The following is a 21921-nucleotide window of genomic DNA, read 5'->3' as shown; positions in this document are numbered from 1 at the left end:
AGCTTGAAGAGCGCCCAGGTGCCTGGAACACATTCCTCTGTAATGTTTGGACTGGAGCAGGAACCTGGGTCATGTGAAGAAAATATTTCCTTTATGTTATCATCCTCAGATCCAGAGATGCAGCTGATAAGTAATGTCAGACTTTGGACTTTACAAAATGAGAAAGAACCCAACAGTTTTCATCAGGAAGGGACAACTGTAGAGTCCCTGGCAAGCCCTTTTCCTTCATTCAGTGATAGGGTGAGACCAGGTGATCTTAGAGACTCTTGTGGATTGATGGATCTTCTTGATTCCATGAGAATAATGTCATGCCAATGAAAGTGCTACATCTCTCCCCTCCTCAAGTCCCCGTTCCATTACAGTTAAGATTGACAAAATATATGTAGCTGTACTCTTGAACATTTTGGTATTGCTCTTATCAAAACTTGTACTTACCTTTACTGGAAACATGGTGAACAAGAGTGATCTTTTCCCCAAAGATTGGAAAAAGGCTGCATGTCAGGAAAAGCAGCCCTGGGTCTGAAGTACCAGGGTGAGGGGTTGAAACCTGTGACAGGTGAAGGGTCTGACCAGTCCTCTCCCCTTCACCTACTTCCTGTTCTCAGGGCACAATCTCCAAAGGACTGGCCATTGCTCTTAGAAGTCAATTTAAATTCCAGTTTGTTCTTTGGGACTGTTTTAGTCCCTGAAGTCATTTAAAGTTTGGAAAGTGAGTTGTGCTCAGTTTAGAAACTTTGTATCCTTCTGGGATAACATCCCCAAGATCCAATTATGCCGAAGGCCCTGGTGGAAGTTTGCTGCCTTTTCCTCCTTTTTTCCCCTCCTCTCTTCATCCTTCTCTTCTACCTTCCTCCCTTCTTCCCTTGTCTCCATTCTTTCCCTCTGAACAGTATAATTCCATCAAAGGAGTCCAGAAGCCTGCTGGTCAGTGATTGTGTGCTTCTTTCAGACACCTCAACATTTTCCCTCTGTACTGCAGATAAGTGCCACGTTGGCCAGGCTGTGCTTATGTAGTGGTTTGGAGAGAGGGGGATCTGAGTGAAAGACTTATTATCTTGAAATTTTCATCTCATTGGATTAGCCCCTACTGTGTTCTCTTCAATCCTCACTGGCCATCCAACTAAGTGACTGTCCTTTCAACTTCCTATCTGTGCGTGTGCTCCTCAACCTTGTGGGGTGTCACTGACAAGAGTGTGACCCAGGACAGGGGTGGGTCCAGAGAATGGGTCATTTCTTTATTCAGCAAATGTGAATTAGTATACTCCAGAGAAGGCAGAGCAGTGCAGACACCTAGGCCTCTGCCTTCAGGGAGTGCACTCTCTAGTGGAGAGAGGGAGAGAGAAGAAGGAGGTGAAAGATGAGTACCCAACCAGGAAAGCAGAGGGTTTTGGGAGACTGCTTGGCTATGGTGGAAGCCCATGGAGGCAAGGACCAGACTTTCCAGAGAAAATCTGAGGTGTGACTGGCTCACCAATGGAGCACATCAACCAACTCCACTCCCTGCTCCAGAGAACCCTGATGACAGAACAGACAGGGGATAGCTGCGTTTCAATTGGTCAAAGCCCACATGCATAAATACTATTTGCCAAGGATTAGCAGAGCTCACCAAGGGAGTAGTCCCAACCCCAGCAGCCCCAGCATTTCCTGAGGAGACAGTTGTGTCTATTGTGTCTTCCTGAGGACACCTGTGAACATGACACCACTCTTCCACAATAAATCTCTGGTCTGAAGATTTCAACCCCACTCAGAGGATTTAGAGATTCTGTCAGGAGTCATGAGAAGCAGCACATCCTCTGTGAAGGGGGAAAGAACCACCACCATTTTGAGACAAAACAAGAACCATAATCGGGTACTATAAGGTAGAAAAACAGAAGTTCCCTCAAGAGCAGAAAAAGGAGAGGAGGAAGCAGCAGTTGCCTCCAGGTAAAGCGAGTGTGCCAAAGCTTTTCCTTTTCATGGAGGGAGACTCCTCACGCAGGCAGGCACCAAGCGGAGGAGTGGGGGTGTAATTCCTGATGTTTGAATGTCCAAACAACATTGTTTGCAGCTCCATTCTAGGAAGCCCCACTTACCTGATGCACCCACATCTCTTTCTGAGAATGTTCCTTACATTGCTTCTGTGCTCTGTACCACAAGGTACCCTGACCGTGAAGTGCAGGTGACTAGGCCACACAGATACCTGACCTGGAGGCAGTCAGCATGCAGGCTGTCCAGTGACCAAAGGGTGACCTGTTGACTAACCAAACCCCTTAGATCTGTCTTGCAGGGAGGTTGAACTCAAAACACAAGGACAACTGATGAAAGGCAGAAAGGCAAGGAAGGAGAAAACAGGGTAACACCAAGACAGAAAACAGGGATCTGAAGCTGAATCTGTGGTAGCTAAAGTCTGAGTATGGGAAGGGGACTGGAGGGTCCTTAATTCCAGCTGAAGCAAGAAGCACAAGCCAGAGTGGTTGAATCTCCAAACTGGCAGGCCCTAGAGCTGGGGTACATACAGCCCTGCCACCAAGGCCCAATAGGAGCCACTTGGATTGTAGCACTTGCCCAAGTGTGAGTCCTGATCGTACCACTGTTCTCATGTAGGTCCCACAACATCCCTCAACCTTTGAGGAAACCAAGTGTGATGGAGGGAAGTTTCTGGCATTCAGAGGGCAGAGGTCAAAGATGGTAGACATCATGGATGCAAGGTGCTAGGGCCCAGCACCTTGCATGGTAGGATGCTCCCTCCCTCCACCTGCTCACAATCCAAGTATTCTACCACTAGGCTCTATTTTGTCACAACACTTCAGACACCAAATGTGTATGTTTTTAATCCCCCCCACCCCCCAGTTCTTCAGCTTTCTGAACACTAATTGAGTGTACTGATTTAATTCTGATGCTCAGTACCTGAAGTTGACACAGATCCCACAGGTGGAGGGCTCAGTCCCTTAGAACTGCCACCACTTCAGATACCAGTCACAGGTGCAGGCCACCCATACTTCTGACCAGCCAGCTATAAAGGCAGGGCTGTTCCCACAATTCCCTTATCACATTCAAAAATTTTTAAGACTGGCTCATAAAACTCAGAGAAGTGCTTTACTTTCATTTACCAGTTTATGAAGAAGACAACTCAGGAATTGTCAAACGAAAGAGTTGCATAGGACAAGGTATGGAGGAAGGGGCAGGGAACGTCTATGTCCTCTCTGGGGGCACCACCCCTCCAGCACCTCCATGTGTTCACCAACCTGGAAGCTCTCTCAAAACCTTTGGTTTGCGACTTTTTGCAGCAGTTCCTGTATGTGAGCACATTGATTAAATCATTGATCATTGGTGACGGAACTTGTTCCCCAGACAGCTCCCTTCTCTTCAGTCAATGGGGCTGAACATTTTGACACTCCAGTCACAAGATCTGTTCCTCTAGCACAAGCCCTCATACAGAGGCTACAAAGTCTTCCTCATTAGCATAAACTCAGGCATAGTGAAAAGAGGCTTATAATGAATAAGACATTTCTCCTATCAGGAAATTACAAGGGTTTTAGGAACTCTCTGGCAGGAACTGGGGATGAAGAGCAAATACACGTGTTTTTATTATATCCACAGTATTGAGGATACTTAATAGAGTTATTGGGAACATAAAGTAAGATAAGATTTGGGAAACAGTCGTACATTTCCCAAACTCTTATTAATAAATGTTTCACCAGTATCTCAAATACAATAAACCCAGTTGACTATAAACTCCTCAGTTGTAAAACTATTTTTTAGTTATATCTTTATTTCCAGAAAAGAGCTGGACATAGTAACTGTACAGAAATTACATAGTGAAATGTCAAAACAACTTGGTAGCTACCCCTGACCCCCACAGCAGGCCCCACAGGCTCACCTCCCATCTCCACAGCTTTCTTCCAGTTCTCAAGACTTGGTGTGCACCCACCCATCTTTGGTTCATAAGGGAAAAGCATACAAATTTATCCAGTATAACACAGGAGACTTCATTTAAAAAATGAAGACCCTAAGAAGTAGTTAAACCTGAGTATGTGCGTGTGTGTGTGTGTGTGTGTGTGTGTGTGTGTGTGTGTGTAACTGGGAGTTGAACTCAGTGACACTGTGCCACTGAACTATAGCCCTGGCCTTATTCATTTTTTATTTTGTGACAGGGTCTCACTAAGTTGCCCAGACTGGCCTCAAATTTGCAATTCTCCTGCATCAGCCTCCCAACTTGTGGGGATCACAGGCGTGCACCATTGTGTCTGCCTGAGTATTACTTATGGTAGGTTTCTTGAAGAATGGAAAGTAGTGGAGAAATAGAATAGGGCAATAAAGAAGGAGCTAAGTGTACAAGCTGGGAAAACAACCAGGACTATTTGCTTAGATTCCTCTTGATGTCCCTACATCTTTGGAGATAAGCAGGTCCTCTGACTCCAAGTATACAAAGGGCAGGTCTCAGGAGAGTCTTATGACCTGCTTCAGGGGAGATCAGAAAATCCTTCCTAGGTTTTATGAATTGTACCTGGGGAGAGGAAAAGGGGAATGTCATAAAAACTGTTTTAGTCACTTTTTTTCATTGCCATGACAAACAGACCTTATGAAAACAATATAGAGGAGGAAGAGTTTATTGGAGGCTTATGGTTTCAGAAATCTCAGTCCATAGATGACCTATTCCATTGTTCTTGACACAAGGTGAGACAGAACATCATGGCAGAAGGGTGTGAAGGAGGAAAGCAACTCAAGATATGGCAATCAGGAAGGAGAAAGAGAAAGGGAGAGGTGGGGGGGGAGGGAAAGCGAGAGCAAGAAAGAGAGAGAGAGAGAGAGAGAGAGAGAGAGAGAGAGAGAGAGAGGACTCCACTCATCAGGGACAAAATATAAACCCAAAGGTATGTCCTCCAGCCACATCCTACTTGCCTTTAGTTACTGCCCAGTTAATCCCTATTGATGAATTAATCCACCCATTAGGTTACAATTCTCATCATCTAATCATTTCACTTCTGAACTTTCTTGTATTGTCTCATGTGAGCTTTAGGGGAACACTTCATATCTAAGCCATAACCGAAAACTTCTTGCACATATTGTTTTTGTTAGTCAGCTTTCTATTACTGTGAAAAAAATATCTGGGACAATCAACTTACAAAGAGGTTTATTTTGACTTACAGATTTGGAGGTTTCAGTCCATGGTCAGTTGACACTGTATGTTTTAGAATTTTTTTTAGTTTTAGATTGACACAATATCTTCATTTATTTATTTATTTTTTATGTGGTGCTGAAGTTTGAACCCAGTGCCTCAATCATGCAAGGCAAGCGCTTTACCACTGAGCTACAGCTCCAGCCCTGACCATATTGTTTTGGGGGCTGTGGCAGAGCCCAGGTGTTAACTTCATGGCCAGGGTGTGAAAGATAGAAAGAGGAAATGATGGGGCTCCACTATCCTCTTCAAGGGTTTGCCACGGTGCCAGAAGACAAACCACTAGACCCTACATTTTAAAGTTGCTACCACTTCATAATAATGTTGAGTTGGGGACCAAGACTTTAATGCATGGGCCTTTATTTAGGAGACATTTTGGCTCCAAACGGTTTCTCAAATTTCTTCAGCTTAAAATATTCCATATGTCAAGATGCTTGTCCTGAAGCCAAAAGGAATCATAGTCATTGTTGATTCTTTTCTCTCCTGTGTCTCCTGTCCCAGATCTCTTTCTAAATCCTATAATTCCTTAATTCTAAATGGGTCTAGGGTCACAATCACCTGATTCTCTGTAATTTTCATCCTGGGCTAGTTCTATACACTCCTGCTACACCCATCCTTCTGTTACAGCTTTGTGACACTCTCAGTTGTGCCTTGGTCTACAGATAGTTTCACTCTGCTGGGTGTTTTCTGGAGACAAAGATCCATTTCTTATCATCATGTCCCCCATCTACACTAACTCCCTGGTGCCAGGTACATATGAAATGTTTATAGTATAGAGATTGTTTGAGTGATGGGGAGGCTGCTAGCAATGAGAGACAGCTATGGAATGCTGGGTCACTCTGTGGAGGGGAGAAGATACTTGGGTGGCTGAGGAATGAATGGGTCTGGCCCACAGTTCCTGGGAATGTTTGTATCATGTGAGGCCCAGTTCTTCTTTCCTTCTAGACTCTTTGAGAGTCAGTGACAGAGCCACTTTGAATCCATCGTTGTGATCAAAGCCCAGGAGAACTCTGAGTACCTTGTACTAGAAAACTTTGTGAGTTGAGAGAGGAGCTTTGGTAGATTTACAACTTTGCTTGCTTAATTGGGTCTATTGGGTAATGTCTAATCTCTGAGTCACTCACCAAACTTTAAATTGCTTCTGGGATAGTTTCCAGCCCCAAAGTAACCTGGCCTTAAGTTCCTGAGAGAGTCTTCATGGGATCTCATGGAGAGCAGCATGGGGCACAGAGAAGAGAGGGTGCCAAGCCCAGCTTGCCCTGGGTATGTCCTCCTCCAGGCTGGGGCTCCTAACTGAGTCCCAAGGTCAGGCAAGGCTTCTGCGGCTGTGGCAGCACCTTGGATCTCTCTATATTCAGGGTCATTTTGAGACATCAGGAAGTGAGACAATAGTTAAAGGGTAAATACTATGTCATCAGTATGTATCCTAGTATTCCCAGGGCAGCTCTGATAGATATGCTCTGTATGGCATGCTAGGTTATGGTTAGGTGACATCCAGATGGGCAGGTGACAGGAGAGCCAGCCACTTGTCCTGACACCAGTAAACCAGCAACCTTCCTGCTCCACTGGCCTGCCTGCCTTCAAGCAATAGATGCAGCCTATACTGGTCCCAAGCTGGGTGAGTGCTGGATGACCTCTATGGCCAGCTTTTCACCATTTAGGGTGATGGGAAGGAGAGGTCTTATGCCAAGGGTGCTGGGAGGGGGTTGGGAATAGGGACGGGTTAGGCAACAAGGCAACTATTTCCAAAACTTTGAAGGCTGCACCTGTGACAAGGGAACAGGTAGTTTTGCACAAGCCCAGTAGACCCAGTGGATAAAAGGAGAAGTAGGAAAAAGGCAAATTTCAGATTTCTGAAGAACTCTGACAGCCCAGTTTCCTAACAAACTTGCCCAGAGCCCTCACTGTTCAAACTGAGAACTCACCTATGGAGCAGGGATCCCTAGTGCTGTGGGTAGGGACTGGACTGGTTTAATATCTAAAGATTCTATCAAGCCTCAGATTCTGCCTCATCTCCTAATCCCTGATATTCTGAGATAACTTTTTCTGAACATTGTACCAATTAGGAAAAAATCTCCCTTTCTTTAGGGCCATGTGCAATACACAAACCCTTCACCTGACCTCAGTTTCTCTACCTTGAAACTGAGTGGGGTTGAAATAGGTTAGTGATTTCCAAGACTGGTTTACATCTGAAGTACATGGGAACTTTTATTTTAAAAATAAATAAAACCAATGAGCAAACAAAATTAAAACAGATTGCCAAGGCAATCTGCAAAGAAAGGACCCAGAAATCAGTATTTTTCAACCAGCATTTGGAGAGCTATCAGGGAGCCAGCTCCATGTCATTTAGGACACCCTATGGCAGGGCCTGATGACACTTGGTTTTCTGAATCTCTTTGGTCACAGAATTTTGATAATCTCTAGTGCATATTTTTGTTCTGGGAGGTTGAGTAGATTTGCATATGAACATGTCTACAAAACCACCAAATGGCATTGGATGACATTTCTTTCCAAACTTGATGTGGTTGTGGCTCAAGGCCCCACCTAACCCAAACTGGGACTGTGAATTTTGAGTGGGCTCCAACAATTAGGTAAGATTCTATTTCTCTGGCCAAGACCCAGAATAGCAAAGATGAAGGCAGTCTGTTGTGTTTACAGGAGAAAATCTTCTCTCCAGATTAGATTTCTGAAGACTTTGGTGGGAACTCCATGTTATAGGTCCCAGACATTTAATTTGATCAGCTTTTATAGAGAAGAGAGTCAGATCAGATGAACTGATTTACACTAACTAAACTCACAAGAGTGCAGTACAAACCAGTCATTGAGTAAGACATAAAACGGTTAGGGAGATAAGCAATTTTATGTTTTCAATCTAGTACATCCTATCCATATAAGATGGTGTAGGAAGCCAAACTGTAACAGAAACTTGCCGAGTGAGAAGGAACAAGATCTAGAGGAATGAGCCTTTGACCTCAATGGGCAAGGCCATTGAGCTGTGAGAGCCCAAAGCCTCCAATTTTACAGTAGACACAAGAGTTACTCAGAGGTTCCTGTTTCTCTACAAAGTACTGGAGGTAGCATATGTAGACATATGACATTTCTTTAGTTATATTAATATCATATATTATACAAAATTCCCTTCATTTTATTAAATTTCATTAGATTTCCAAGGTGTGCTCTTCCAAAGTCTACTACATAATCTGACTTCCAGCTAACTTGGCTTTTTAGTTGAATCTCAAAGAGTAGGTTTATCTACAATTGTAAAGACATTATGCTGTAATCCCCATGTATTGACTCAAGAGAGCCAAATAGAAAACATGTATTTTTCTGCCTTCCATATTCCTAGGGATGAAAGAGTGTTTGAAATGGAAGCATCCAACCAGTCTACTGTGACAGAATTTATCTTGCTTGGCCTCTCTGCCCACCCAAAACTAGAGAAAACATTCTTTGTGCTCATCCTACTGATGTACCTGGTGATCCTGCTGGGCAATGGCATCCTCATCCTGGTGACCATCCTTGACTCCCACCTGCACACGCCCATGTACATCTTCCTGGGGAACCTCTCCTTCCTGGACATCTGCTACACAACCTCCTCAGTTCCTCTGGTCCTAGATGGTTTCCTCACTCCCAGGAAAACCATTTCTTTCTCAGGCTGTGCTGTGCAGATGTTTCTCTCCTTTGCCATGGGGGCCACAGAGTGTGTGCTCCTGGGCATGATGGCCTTTGATCGCTATGTGGCCATCTGCAACCCCCTTCGATACTCTGTGGTCATGAGTAAGGCTGCCTATGTGCCCATGGCCATCAGCTCCTGGGTGGCTGGTGGAGTCAACTCCTTGGTGCAGATCTCTCTTGCAGTACAGTTGCCATTCTGTGGGGACAATGTCATCAACCACTTCATCTGTGAGATCCTGGCAGTTCTAAAGTTGGCCTGTGCTGACATCTCAATCAATGTGATCAGCATGGGGGTGGCCAATGTGATCTTTCTGGGTGTTCCAGTTCTGTTCATCTTTGTCTCCTACATTTTCATACTCACAACTATCTTAAAGATCCCCTCAGCTGAGGGGAGAAAAAAAGCCTTCTCCACCTGCTCTGCCCACCTCACTGTGGTGATCATCTTCTATGGAACAATCCTTTTCATGTATGGGAAGCCCAAGTCCAAGGACCCACTGGGGGCTGACAAGCAGGACTTGGCAGACAAGCTCATCTCTCTTTTTTATGGACTTCTGACTCCCATGCTGAACCCCATCATTTACAGTCTGAGGAACAAGGACGTGAAAACTGCTGTGAAGGATCTTTCTCAGAAATGCCTCTCCCTGTGATGGTGGAGTGTATTCCATGATTCGTGCAGTTGGATGGCTCTCATTTGAGAATCTCAATGCAAAGCAAATCTAGGTAAGAGGAAAGCTGCTTTTAGAGCCATGCCACTCACAGTGTGGTCCATGGACCAGCAATGTCAGCAGCATGTGGGAGTTTAGACATACAGAATCTTGGAGCCCATTGCAGAACTGAGTTGGAATCTTCATTTGTTTAAATATATGTTTTTAGATGTTGATAGACCTTTGTTTTATTCTTTTATTTGTATATGGTGCTAAGAATCAAACCCAGTGCCTCACACATGCTAGTCAAGCACCCCCAGAGTCTTCATTTTTAACAAGATCCCTTAGATGATTTTCATGCATGTTAAACTTTGAGCAGTATTGGATAGTAAGAGTGTGCAGTGAATGTTGTGGTGTGCCACCCAAAGCCCCATTCCCACCTCATTACCTTACCTGCTGGGCATGTGAGTGACAGACAGCATTCAGCTAAATCTCCAGGGCTGCCCTGGGCTAAACAGAACTACCTCACCCAATCATCCTGCCTCTGCAGGGGCAGAACATATCCAGTGATGAGTCAATGTCAGTATAAAGGCTCAGTCTTCCTTTCCTTGAATGGGGATATCTCTAAAGAGCCATCTGAGGTCAGGAGCTTCACCATGGAAAGCCCTGCTTTCTTCACCCATCCCTACACATGTTGATCTGAAGAGCACTTCTAGTAGACATTCTGCATGAAAATCTCCCCATCAGAGCTCAACCTTTGACAGTGAAAAAGGTTCTCAGCACAGATGAGTAAACAGCATGTTTTCATGCATATCATTGGTGTGGGTCCTTCTCTGATACAGCCCATACCCTGACTCCCAAGGAAAGAAGCTCACTGAATTTCTTTTGTTCAAAGAAAAAATTGTGCCTCAAAAGTAGTTAATACATTAAATTCCTTTAATTTTCACTTCCATAAATGGATCTCAATTCATACTTATAAGTGTTTCAACTCCTACACAGAGAATAAGCAGGGAGAAAAGGTTCAGCAATCAGCTCTATGGCATTTTCTTCAAGGGCAAGGATGTTTGCAATGTAGAAAACATGTTGGCACCTAACTACAAAAAACAAAATTCTAAGAAAAACTTGTGATTATCTACATGTCTACTAAATGGCACATTGTCTCAGCCTCAATAAGGGATTAATTTTATATTCATGCCTTATTATTTTAAAACAGTCTGTAAATTAGGTTAATTTCACTTTGTAAGAATTCCTGTGTTTTCATAATACTTGTTGAGAAAGCATAGAATTGTAAATTCAATCACGTGTAAGCCAAACAATTTTATTAACAAATAGAAAAAAAAAATTTTTCAAATTTACCATGAAATTGAAAGTGACATATAAGTACATTTTGGCATGATGTGGACTAGGACCTTCAAAAGCAAAAGTGCCCAGGATTGGGACAGTCTTAGGAGGGACCTGATAGTTCCAGGCAATGTTTTTCTGTGTCTTCTAGAAAAGTAATTTGCATATAGGCGCTCAGTAAAGTACCTTTCCTCAATTACCTTTTAGCTTTCTCTTGCCCCCACTTGGTGCTCAGAGGGGTGGGATGTGTATGTGACTGATAAACTTCTACAGGGGGGTTATGTGAGGGCTCGGATGGGTGAAACTTTTCCCTAAAAGACCATGGCAATCTCTAGCTTGAGGCCTGAGGTAGTCTGTAGGTCACAGATATCCCCAACTAGGTGTCTTCAGGGAATGTTTCTAGTCTTCATGGAAAGGACATGAGTCCACACACTGTAGAGAGATCTCTGTGCATTTCCCCTGGACTAATGTAGGCAATGGTGTCATAAGGATTACAAAGATGCACAAAGAACTTTGATCCCAACTTCCATCTCCTCACAAAGGAAAAATTAGTACACAAGGTCTTTTTATTAGCAGAGCATCCTACCTCCTTTTAAGACCAGTCCTTAACAGTTGCTTTTGATAGACATCAGACTCCAATTCAAAGCTCACTACCTGCTCTCTGCATCCCCTTCATCCACTTAGAAGAGAAACTTCCCATCCCCTGACATGCTCAGCAGGTATGCCATATTCCATACTAACTGGGTCTCACCTCCTGGCCCTGGTTAAGGATTACTTGAAAAATTCTCTGTTCTGTGTCATCAAAGATCCCTGACTGGGCTGGTCTCAGCAAAATGCTACTTACCTGCCTGGTGTTTGATGCCAGTGCTGCTTCTGTCTAAGGCTTGATCTTGTTGCTCCCTCACCAACCCCAGAGCGTTTTTCTACCCTCACATCCTCTTCAATGTGTAATCCTTGTTCTGTGCTACACTGAATCAATGGGAAGGATAGTGTCCAATATTTATGACAGGAAGTGTCCCTTCCTTATTGGGATCCAAGCTGCAAATGGATGCCCCATTGGTGGCACACCAAGTACTGTGCTAACATTTGATGTTCTCTCTGGCCATAGTGCCCCCGAGACTGATCATGTTTAATCAATTCAATTCATTAATAATTTTTAGTTGTAAGCAGTAGAAACCCAAAGCTGATCCAGCTTGGACAAAGGATTGAATGTACTGATTTATGTGAGCAAACCTGGTGACATAGCTGGCCTCGTGCATGACAACCAGGGGTTTTGGTGCTGCTCGGATGTTTTCTAGAGCTCATCTTGTTTTTTGTTTTTTGTTTTCTTTCTTTCTTTCTTTCTTTTTTTAGAAGAAATGATTCATCTTGACACTAAAAAAGGGACATTACAAGAAACAATCTTTTTACTCTGTTTTTATTTATTTATTTATTTGCAGTGCTAGAGATCAAACCCAGGACCTCAATTAAGAGTGTTAGACAAGTGCTCTACCACTGAATTACAACCTCAGTCCCAAGTAATCTTTTTAAAAATTCACTTTAATTGACAAGTAAACATTGTGTGTGTGTGTGTGTGTGTGTGTGTGTGTGTGTGTGTGTGTATGTTTTTATGTATGGACGCATTGTAGACTAAGTAAAATTTCTGAACTTATTTCCTGGTTTCTGTAATGTAAATTAAAATATCTACTTCATTGGATTCTTGCAAGCATTAATTTAAAATGAGAGAATGCACATCTGCACAGTTCCCAACACACAGTAGACAACCAACAAACAACATTCATCATTCTTACTGTTATTGTTGTTTTTATTACTGATGGGTAGAAGGCATATGGCCTGTAAGGACACATAATTCCTAATGTTTGCATAGTGGACATTCCTTGAGATTCCCTAGCTATTCATCCCTTTGACTTTGACTCTACCCCTGAGCACATGATTTTTGTTCTACTTTTGTGTTTCTCATAGCTTCTTTTTTATTTCTATTTCACTGGAGACCTAACTCCAGCCAGTTATAAATATTCTGTTCTACCCGAGTGATGCGGGAGGACTGAGAGGCACTTGTGAAGATCAGAGCCTAGGGACACAGGCTTCCTGAAAGACTAAGACCTGTTTTTAGGATTATGAAACATTGCCCCTCCCTGGGCACCTTACCACCACATCACTAAGACCTATTTACTACGTGTCAGGCCTGTTTAAGCATATATTATAAATACACACTAAAGGTATACAATACATGCCAAAAAGGCAGAAGATGTAGTTTGAAGACAGACCATGCATCAGAACCAGACACAGAGATGGCAGGGTTGTTGGAATGATCAGACAGATATAATTGATATGCTAAGAGTGCTAATGGAAAAAGTGGGAAACAAGGGGGGAAAAAAAGATGGGTAATCTAAGCAGAGAAATGGAAATCCTAAGAAAAACTCAAAAGAAAATGTTAGATATCCAAAACACTGTAACACAGGTGGAGAATACCTCAGTGGGGTCATTAGTAGATGGAACATGGCTAAGGAAAGCATCTCCAAACTTAAGGATATGTCAATAGAAAATTTCAAGCCTAAAGATCCAAGGAAGAAAAGACTGAAACAAAACAAAAAAGAAAGTATAGCCAAGAACTATGAGACAACTGCAAAAAGTATAATTTATGCATAATAGGAATAGCAGAAGGAGAAGAGAAAACAAAAGAAATATTTGAAGAATATGAAGGGATTCTGCGATTAAAAAGTTTGAGAACCACTGCCTTGAACATTTTATTTTAAACTAAAACATAACTGGACTTATTTGCCTATCTTTTATGCAAGGAGGGCTTTTTCTTGCTATTTATAAGTTCATTAGTTGGATTCTTAAGAACTACAACATAACATGTTGTCTGCCGTTTTAATTTTACTTTTCTTAAAGTGGAGTTGGAATTTAGCATTTTTCAAAAGAATCAGTGTGAAGAATCTGTCTAGATTTTAACAATTGTATTCCTGACATCTGGTATGACAGCATTTTATTTTAATAACTTGCCTTTAGTAAATTTACACAAAGCATTCGACCTTAATTTCCATAAAAATAACTCATTTCACCCTCTTTTTAGCTCAGTTTGTGGAAATTAAATTAAGTTGATGTAACTATAATATTAACAGTTGGCTCAAGAAGTCTGGGAACAAACAAAAGTACCTCTTAATCAGTATTCTTCCCAGCTAGGAGGAGCAGATGTGTTGGGAAGCCTGCCACCTGATTTGGGTGTTGGTCTGTACATTTTGTAGAGGGAATGGTATTAGTTAATCTGGGGAGCCAGTTAAAGAGAGACTGGTTAAAACCAATTCTACCCCTATAAACATGGAGCCACTACTGATATCATTGTCCCATGTTAAATTCAAACCCTCCATGTCCACTAATCTACACTCCTCAATTATAGGAAAGACTTCTGTTTATCTCATCCTCAGTAACCACCCCAGTGCCTGGCACAGAATAAAGTGATAGTTGGGGGATGTCTTCACAAAACATCCTTTTAGTCTCCAGTCTCCAATTCCATCTTAAATTCGACCCTCCCTTTTCCATCTTCTCTATGTATTTGTTTTGTTCTTTTTGGGATCAAACCCAGAAGCACTCTACCTTTGAGCTACATCCCCAGCCCTTTTTAAAATTTTCTTTTGAGACAGGGTCTCCACTAAGTTACCCAGGCTGGTCAGGAACTTCTGATCCTTCCGCCTTAGCCCCATGATGTAGCTGGGATTATAGGGGAGCACCATCACACCCAGCTTGTTCTTGTTTTGATTTGGTTTGTTTCTCTCTCTTGGTTTTAAAATTCTGCCCTTGATTCAGCCTTCTTTTTTGCCCTGATCTGGCTCTAAGCCCCATGATATCTTCCTCTGACAGGTCTCACATTGGTTTCCATGATGTCCTTGTGTCCGACCTTCCTCCTCTGACTCTTCCCTGCTCCAGGACTCCCATAAAAGTTTAGGGCACTAGGCAATCATCTCAAAGAGTGTAGCCAACACCAGGATAATTTGGGGGTGAGAGGCCCTGAGCTTGTCTTTCTCCTGTCCTAGTGACTGCTGCTAGGCCAAGGTGCATGCCTCCTTCCTCCTGTTTTCAAGGATAGGGCCATGTTTGGTCAGCTCTGGAAATGTGCTGAGGAACATCAGGGAAAACCAGCAACATAGGAAGTATTTGGATGATCAATGTATCTCTCTCAGTCTTAGCAAACCTTCTCTCTCTTGTTTTGATACTTATCTTTGCAAAGACAAGGACAGAGCCCCCTCAGAAAGATATAATATTGTGATCAGGCACAGTCAGACCTGAGTTATTGCATCTATTTCCAGGAAGGCCTTTTAGCATGGGCGGGAAGGGGGGTTAATTTCTCTTCTAAGGAACCTTTATCTGTAGTTAGAGTTAAGATTTATATAAAGTTGTCTTCAACCTCCATAATTGGGTTTATGGGACACAGGCCCTAAACTCCTGTGAGGCCTTTCACCAAACTTTAAATTGCTTCTGGGATTAAAATTGGCCCCCAAACAACTAGAACTCTAAATGGTTCCATGGCACCTTGGTAGAACCTCTGGAGAGCAGGGTAAAGGACAAAGAACAGAAAGTACCTGACTATGCAGATCAGGTATGACTGCCAGGAGCAACTGGGAAGCAGCTCCTTGAGTTGTCCTTCTTCTTGTTATTTCCTTTGGCATGAAGAAGTCCAGGATGTGAGGAGCTAGAGCTCCTCTAGCTATTGCCAACTCTAAATTTCCTTTACCTTAAGGTGCAATTTGAAGGGAATACTCAGTTCTAAGATAGCTAGACAGAATTTACTGTATACTTCTAGCTCCCAAAGATGGGGCAGGTCCAGGGAGGTGGGCAGTTGAAACAACTACTTCACAGTCCCAGAGTCCTTGGCATCCTCCTTGCCATGAGACCTTCTGTCTGGGTGAACTCCCTTTCCCATCATGAATTTATCTCCACAATGGACATAGACCAGTTCTCTCTGTCACCAAAGTTTCTTCAGGTAGGTTAGCAGAGCTAAGGTGGAATCCAAGGACAAGTGGAATCCAAGGTAGGTACTTTTTTCAGTTTCCATTTCTCTGAAGGTCTTTTTTAGGGGATAGGGAGAAGGCATGTACTGGGAGTCAAGTGCAGGGATAGGATAGAGTGAGGGGACACATGGGGAATGACGTTAGAAGAAGGAAGTTTCTGTTCAGTGTGAGGACAAGTTTTCTAATATTCAAAGCTGCCTGACAAAAGAATGGCAGACATGAATTCCACCCAAGTCAAGGTATTCAGAGCAAAGTGTTTCATGGAGGGTAGTCACACAAAGGAGGAGAGGGAGGCTTGCCTTCCCAAGACAAGTTATTTTGCAACATTCCAGTCAAGTCTTAGATTTTCCAGTCAGTACTCCGAAAACAGAGCCCTTTTTCTCCCAGTATGCCTGGTGCCTACAGTTAATTGCTGATAAATGCATGAGGATAGCTTCAAACTGTGTCTGGTTTCACTTACTCAGTCTTCCCCTACCAGCAACAGTACGATAGTCACAGATGCAATGTGTACAGTTGCCATGAGGCAGATAACTTGGAGAAAGGTGGGATACCTCTATTTTTCATGAGTGTCTTAGGGAAAGCAAGGATGACAAAGACTTCATAATTCATACTTTAGTCACTCTAGCACAAAAATGGAAGAACAAGAATCAGAGTGGTGATGGAAGGATCCCTAGGGAGAAGATAGAGAACCATCTGCCCTGTCCTGGCTGCTTGTGATTTTATCTGAACTTCAGTTTCCTCATCTTTAACATGAGAAGCCAATGCTTGAGTTTTTTCTAATGCACTCTGTCTTTGCTTCTGTAGTGATATCTTCTACATGTGCCACCTTCTATGTGTGGCACCTCCTTCAAGTAAGCTGTCTGTGAGGATGGGTAGAAATATCTGTAATGTAATTACATTACATTACGATGGCATTACAGTGGCTTTAATGGTCAACTCAGATATATAAGAATCTGATTTAGAAGTTGTAACTTAGAAAACATCTCCAAAAACACAGAATTCAGTCAAGAAGCCACAAAAGTCACCTGGGAGGCATGAGGGACATTTGCCCTTAGATTCTATTTCTGCTCCTTCAGGGGTCTGGAGCAGACTAGGGAAATTGCAGTACTATGGACAAAGTAACAAATATAGATTCTAAGTAGACCCTAATCTTCCTGACCTTTGCTCGTTATGTTCTCTCCATGTAAGACTCCCAGTGGAGCTGAATCAGAAAATTATTAAACATGCATAGACTTAGATCAAGAGGAGAGAGTGAGATGATGTCAGAGGCACAACATTACTGAGTGTGACAGCTTAAAGCCCTCAAGGGTACTGAAGGGACAATTCAGGGACAGGCAGGGCTAGCTGGGGGAGCCCACTTTCCTGGTAATTTTGGGAACCATAAAGGATCCTCTTTTATGATTTTCACATAGACCCAAATAAAGAGCTGCACATATTTCTTCCTTCAAGTGTGTTAACTATATTGCGCTGACTACAATTTTTTCATAGATCATTGTTGGTTAGATTCCCAAGGGATGTTTTTCCTGCTTTGACTGATATATTCTCACACACACACACACACACACACACACAGAGGATTGAACTTAAGGGTGTTTTTTACCATTGAGCTACATCCCCAGCTCTTTTATTTATTTATTTATTTATTTATTGTTGTTGTTTAATTTTGGGTCTTGCTAAGTTGTCCAGAACGGCCTTGAACTTGACATCCTCCTGCTTCAGCACCCAAGTTGCTGGAATTATAGATGTGCTCTACCACACCTACCTGATATAGTCTAACTTTGAAGGTAACTTCAATGGATAGTGGATTTTATCTCTTGAGTGCTGATCTAAATTGGCATCACAAAGTGTCAATGTAATTATAAGTTCTAGAAGAATTTCATCGGAATAGATTTTCTCTAATGCACTGGTCCCATGGTTCTACAGTGACTAAAGTACATTTTACCTGTGGTAAATCCTTTAAGCAATCCCTCTGTAAGGCTGGGTAGAATTGTCTGCTTTGCTCTGGAGAAAGCATTACTAATGGAACTACAGTGACTTTACTAGTCATCTCATCTATAAAAGGGCCTGATCTCAATAAACGTATAATCCTAATAAACATGTGTGTGCTATCACCAGTTTTCCTGAGAGTGGGAGAGAGCATTTAAAATGGAAGAGGCGAACCAGTCCATTGTGATCGAATTTGTCTTGCTGGGGCTGTCAGATCAGCCAAGAATGGAGAAAACATTCTTTGTGCTCATCCTGCTGATGTACCTGGTGATCCTGCTGGGCAATGGCATCCTCATCCTGGTGACCATCCTTGACTCCCACCTGCACATGCCCATGTACTTCTTCCTGGGGAACCTCTCCTTCTTGGACATCTGCTATACAACGTCTTCCATTCCTCTGGTCCTGGATGGTTTCCTCACTCCCAGGAAAACCATTTCTTTCTCAGGCTGTGCTGTGCAGATGTTTCTCTCCTTTGCCATGGGGGCCACAGAGTGTGTGCTCCTGGGCATGATGGCCTTTGATCGCTATGTGGCCATCTGCAACCCTCTTAGATACCCCATGGTCATGAGTAAGTCTGCCTATGTGCCCATGGCCATCAGCTCCTGGGTGGCTGGTGGAGTCAATTCCTTGGTGCAGATCTCTCTTGCAGTACAATTGCCCTTCTGTGGGGACAACATCATTAATCATTTCACCTGTGAGATCCTGGCAGTTCTAAAGTTGACCTGTGCTGACATCTCGATCAATGTGATCAGCATGGGGGTGGCCAATGTGATCTTCCTGGGGGTCCCGGTTCTGTTCATCTTTGTCTCCTACATCTTCATACTCACCACCATCCTGAGGATCCCCTCAGCTGAGGGACGGCGAAAGGCCTTCTCCACCTGCTCTGCTCATCTTACTGTGGTGGTCATTTTCTATGGGACTATTCTTTTCATGTATGCAAAACCCAAATCAAAGGACCCATTGCGGGCAGACAAGCAGGATGTTTCAGACAAACTCATCTCCCTGTTTTATGGAGTGTTGACCCCCATGCTGAATCCCATCATCTACAGCCTCAGAAACAAGGATGTGAAAGTTGCTATGAAGAAACTGGTGAGTCAGGAATGCTTCACTCAGTGAAGGTGAGAGGAAGCAATGTATCATGTGGCTCTGTGCACACATGAGGCCTGCTGGGAAATGGCTTCTGCTAAGCATAGACTTGTTCAATGGTCCCACACAACAGTTTCCAAACTGTCGTGTTCTGGGGTGACTGAGGGCTGAATATCAACTCTTTAGCATGAAAAGGGGATTGCATTTAGAATGAAGGATAAGTGACTATTGAAATTTAGTTTTATAAATAAGCAATAAAAAACTGTGAAAAAATGTACTTCTCTTTTATTCTTGTACAGGCTAGTTGGCATGTGTATGCACCATTTGTTGTTTGATGTTCATTCTATTTGACAATATGGCACACAACAATGTGAAGAGTCACTAAATTAGTGTCCAAACTGAAAGCCAAGTGACTATTTTGGAAAATTATGGACAGCAAGAAACATCCTGAATCACATCATTTAATCCCTTTGACAATAGGAACTCAGATTGTTCTCTCTTTTATTATTTCCTGCTTTATACCTTAAAGCCAATTTTGGGTAACTTTCTTCTCTTACTATACACGGAGCACATCTGTTCCTACCCAAATTCTCCAAGGAATTTGTCAATACCAGTTAAATTTAAGATAATATGGACCAAGAAGATAACCTCTAGTTTTCTTCATTTAGACAAATCATTACTGCAATGCAAAATTTATACTCAGAATCTCTTTATTTCCCTCCAACTTTTGTTTGCTGCCATCCAGACCCCAGTGATCAAACTCAGTTTTCTCTCTCTCTCTTCAGGATCTGAGATTGGACAATGGCAGTATGCTCACATCTACTTATAATTATCCTTTTGGTTGAGACAGTGAACTGTGGAGCCAAATAAACATGGAGTAATGCCTGTGTAACTTTAGGCATGTAGAGGAATTATTTAATCTTGCAGATCCTTGGGTTTCTGATTTGTGAAATGGAAATAATTAAACCCACACCATGGAGTCGTTGTCAGGATTAGTAGGTATACATGTAAAAAAAATCACAGTGCCTGGCAAAGGGTAACCACCCAGTGAAGAAAGGGACATTTTTATTATTAATGAAATAAGTTAAATAACTTCTCCAAGGACACCTGATGACACATGAAGATAGAGTTCCATTCTACACTTAACTGAATCAGCACAGATTTATTATGGTAGCACCTTTGGGAGGTACTTTCTATCCTATGAACCACTAATCCTGTTTTTCTGGGCATTTTTTTCTAGCCTTTCCTCTTCCTTATCCCCAGGGCAAGTCACTTGTGTTCATGCTGGGTTACAATGACACTATCTAGACCAATCTGATTTTTTTCTGCCAGGTTTTGGGAATTATCATTGGTCTCTAGGGAAAAGTCTCAGGTATGGTCTTCCTGAGGAAGAAGTAGATATTGGGTTGCTCCCACCTGTGCATTTCCCTAGCTCTGTTCCTCTCTTGCAGGGGATAGACCCATGAGGGAAACAGAGCAATGCTCTGTTTCTCCCACCTCCTTAGCTGTCTGCTGTATTAGGGCACCTTCAGGGCCTCTATCTTCCCTGCTTGGCTAAACAACAAAATAGTTGATGTCATCCAACATCTACTATTGGTACAATGACCAGAGTAGCCAAGGTTGCAGGAAACTATGGGATAAACAGTAGGGTCTCTCACTCATGAAGGTCAATATAGCTACTTCAGCAGCTAAATGTCTAAACTTCCAGCAACAAAGACCAACTCTCATTTGAAGAGACTAATCAGTTGCTTGGTGGTAAGTTGATTGCCTTACACCATTTCCATTCTGAAAGGGGCAGTAATTCACCTGGATTGAAATCACAGTCTTTGGAATATGGGTTGTCTGTCCTCTCTGCAGGGATTTAAGCCAACACAACCATCCGGAAGCTCACAGAAGGTTTGATCTAATGCATGGGATCCTACATAGCATCTCATCAGATCAAAGGACTCATTTAACAAAGTAGACATGGCAGGAGTTGATCATGGCTCAGTGGTAAAGCGTTTGCTATGCATGTGTGAGGCTCTGGGTTCAATCCCCAGCACCACATAAAAAAAAAAAAAATTGAATAAAATAAAATAAAGGTTTTGTGTTCATCTACAACTAAAAAAAAATTAAAAAATAAGTAGGCATGTCAGTGAGTGCAGGATGATGGAATCCACTGATTCTTCCATATACTGCCCCATCCAGCAATTGCTGGCCCAAGAGAGGCATAAAAGACTTTTGAAGGCACAGCTGAGGTACCAGTTAAGATAATACCCTTTGAAAATGGGGCACTTTCTCCCAGAAGGCAGTATGAACCCTAAATCTATGACTATTTTATGCTGTTGTGTTCCCAATAGGTAAGATATGTAGCTTCAGGGCAATAACAAAAGTAGGGGCTGGGGTTATGACTCAGTAGTAGAATACTCACCTTACAAGTGTGAAGCCCTGGGTTCGATCCTCAGTACCACATAAAAATGGTGGAATGAGACAGACATCATTACCCTATGTACACAAATGAATACATGAATGGTATGAATGTACATTGTGCACAACCATAGAAATGAAATGATGTACCCCATTTGTGTATAATTTATCAAAATGCAGTCTGTAAAAATTAAAAAATAAAAATTTAAAAATTTAAAAAATAAAAATAAAATAAAGGTATTGTGTCCACCTACAATGAAAATATATATATATATTATTTGTATGTATATAATATACATATATATATTAACAAAAGTAACATGGATTACCATCAGTGCTAGTGACATATTTAGGGTATCTGTGCTTCTCATCCCAGCAACTTTAGGCTTTGCAGATCTAAGGATCTTTGTTTCCAGAGGTGAACACAGAAAGAGTTCCATTATACTTTCTCAAGATCTGACTTAAGTACCCTAAAATTTACCCATTGTAAAAGTCATTGTAAGTTCAATGGTTTTTAGTAAATCTACACAGTTGTACAATTATCACCAACCACCAATTTAGAACATTTACATCACTTCAAAAAGTTCCCTTATGCCCATTTGCAGTCAATACTTACCTC

At 42.4% G+C, this 21921-nt stretch overlaps 2 protein-coding genes across 2 annotated transcripts; both read left to right on the top strand.

Annotated features, from left to right (window-relative positions):
• Window positions 1–8523: 8523 nt before the first annotated feature.
• Window positions 8524–9477, top strand: LOC306645550 (olfactory receptor 13C7-like; the record flags this gene model as incomplete). Its single annotated transcript, XM_079113468.1, has 1 exon — window positions 8524–9477. One exon carries the CDS (start codon window positions 8524–8526, stop codon window positions 9475–9477), a length of 954 nt encoding a protein of 317 aa, XP_078969594.1.
• An 8492-nt stretch (window positions 9478–17969) lies between these two features.
• On the top strand, window positions 17970–18926 carry LOC306645082 (olfactory receptor 13C7-like; the record flags this gene model as incomplete). The annotated part of the gene is made up of 1 exon (XM_079112371.1): window positions 17970–18926. The coding sequence occupies one exon, from the start codon at window positions 17970–17972 to the stop codon at window positions 18924–18926; it is 957 nt and encodes a 318-aa protein (XP_078968497.1).
• Window positions 18927–21921: the final 2995 nt, after the last annotated feature.

The sequence above is a fragment of the Sciurus vulgaris genome (genome assembly GCF_902686455.1).
Source record: "Sciurus vulgaris genome assembly, chromosome: 15".
In the NCBI taxonomy this organism is placed as follows: domain Eukaryota; kingdom Metazoa; phylum Chordata; class Mammalia; order Rodentia; family Sciuridae; genus Sciurus; species Sciurus vulgaris.
Note: the sequence above shows the minus strand (reverse complement) of the source record. Positions and strands in the feature narration are given on the sequence as shown.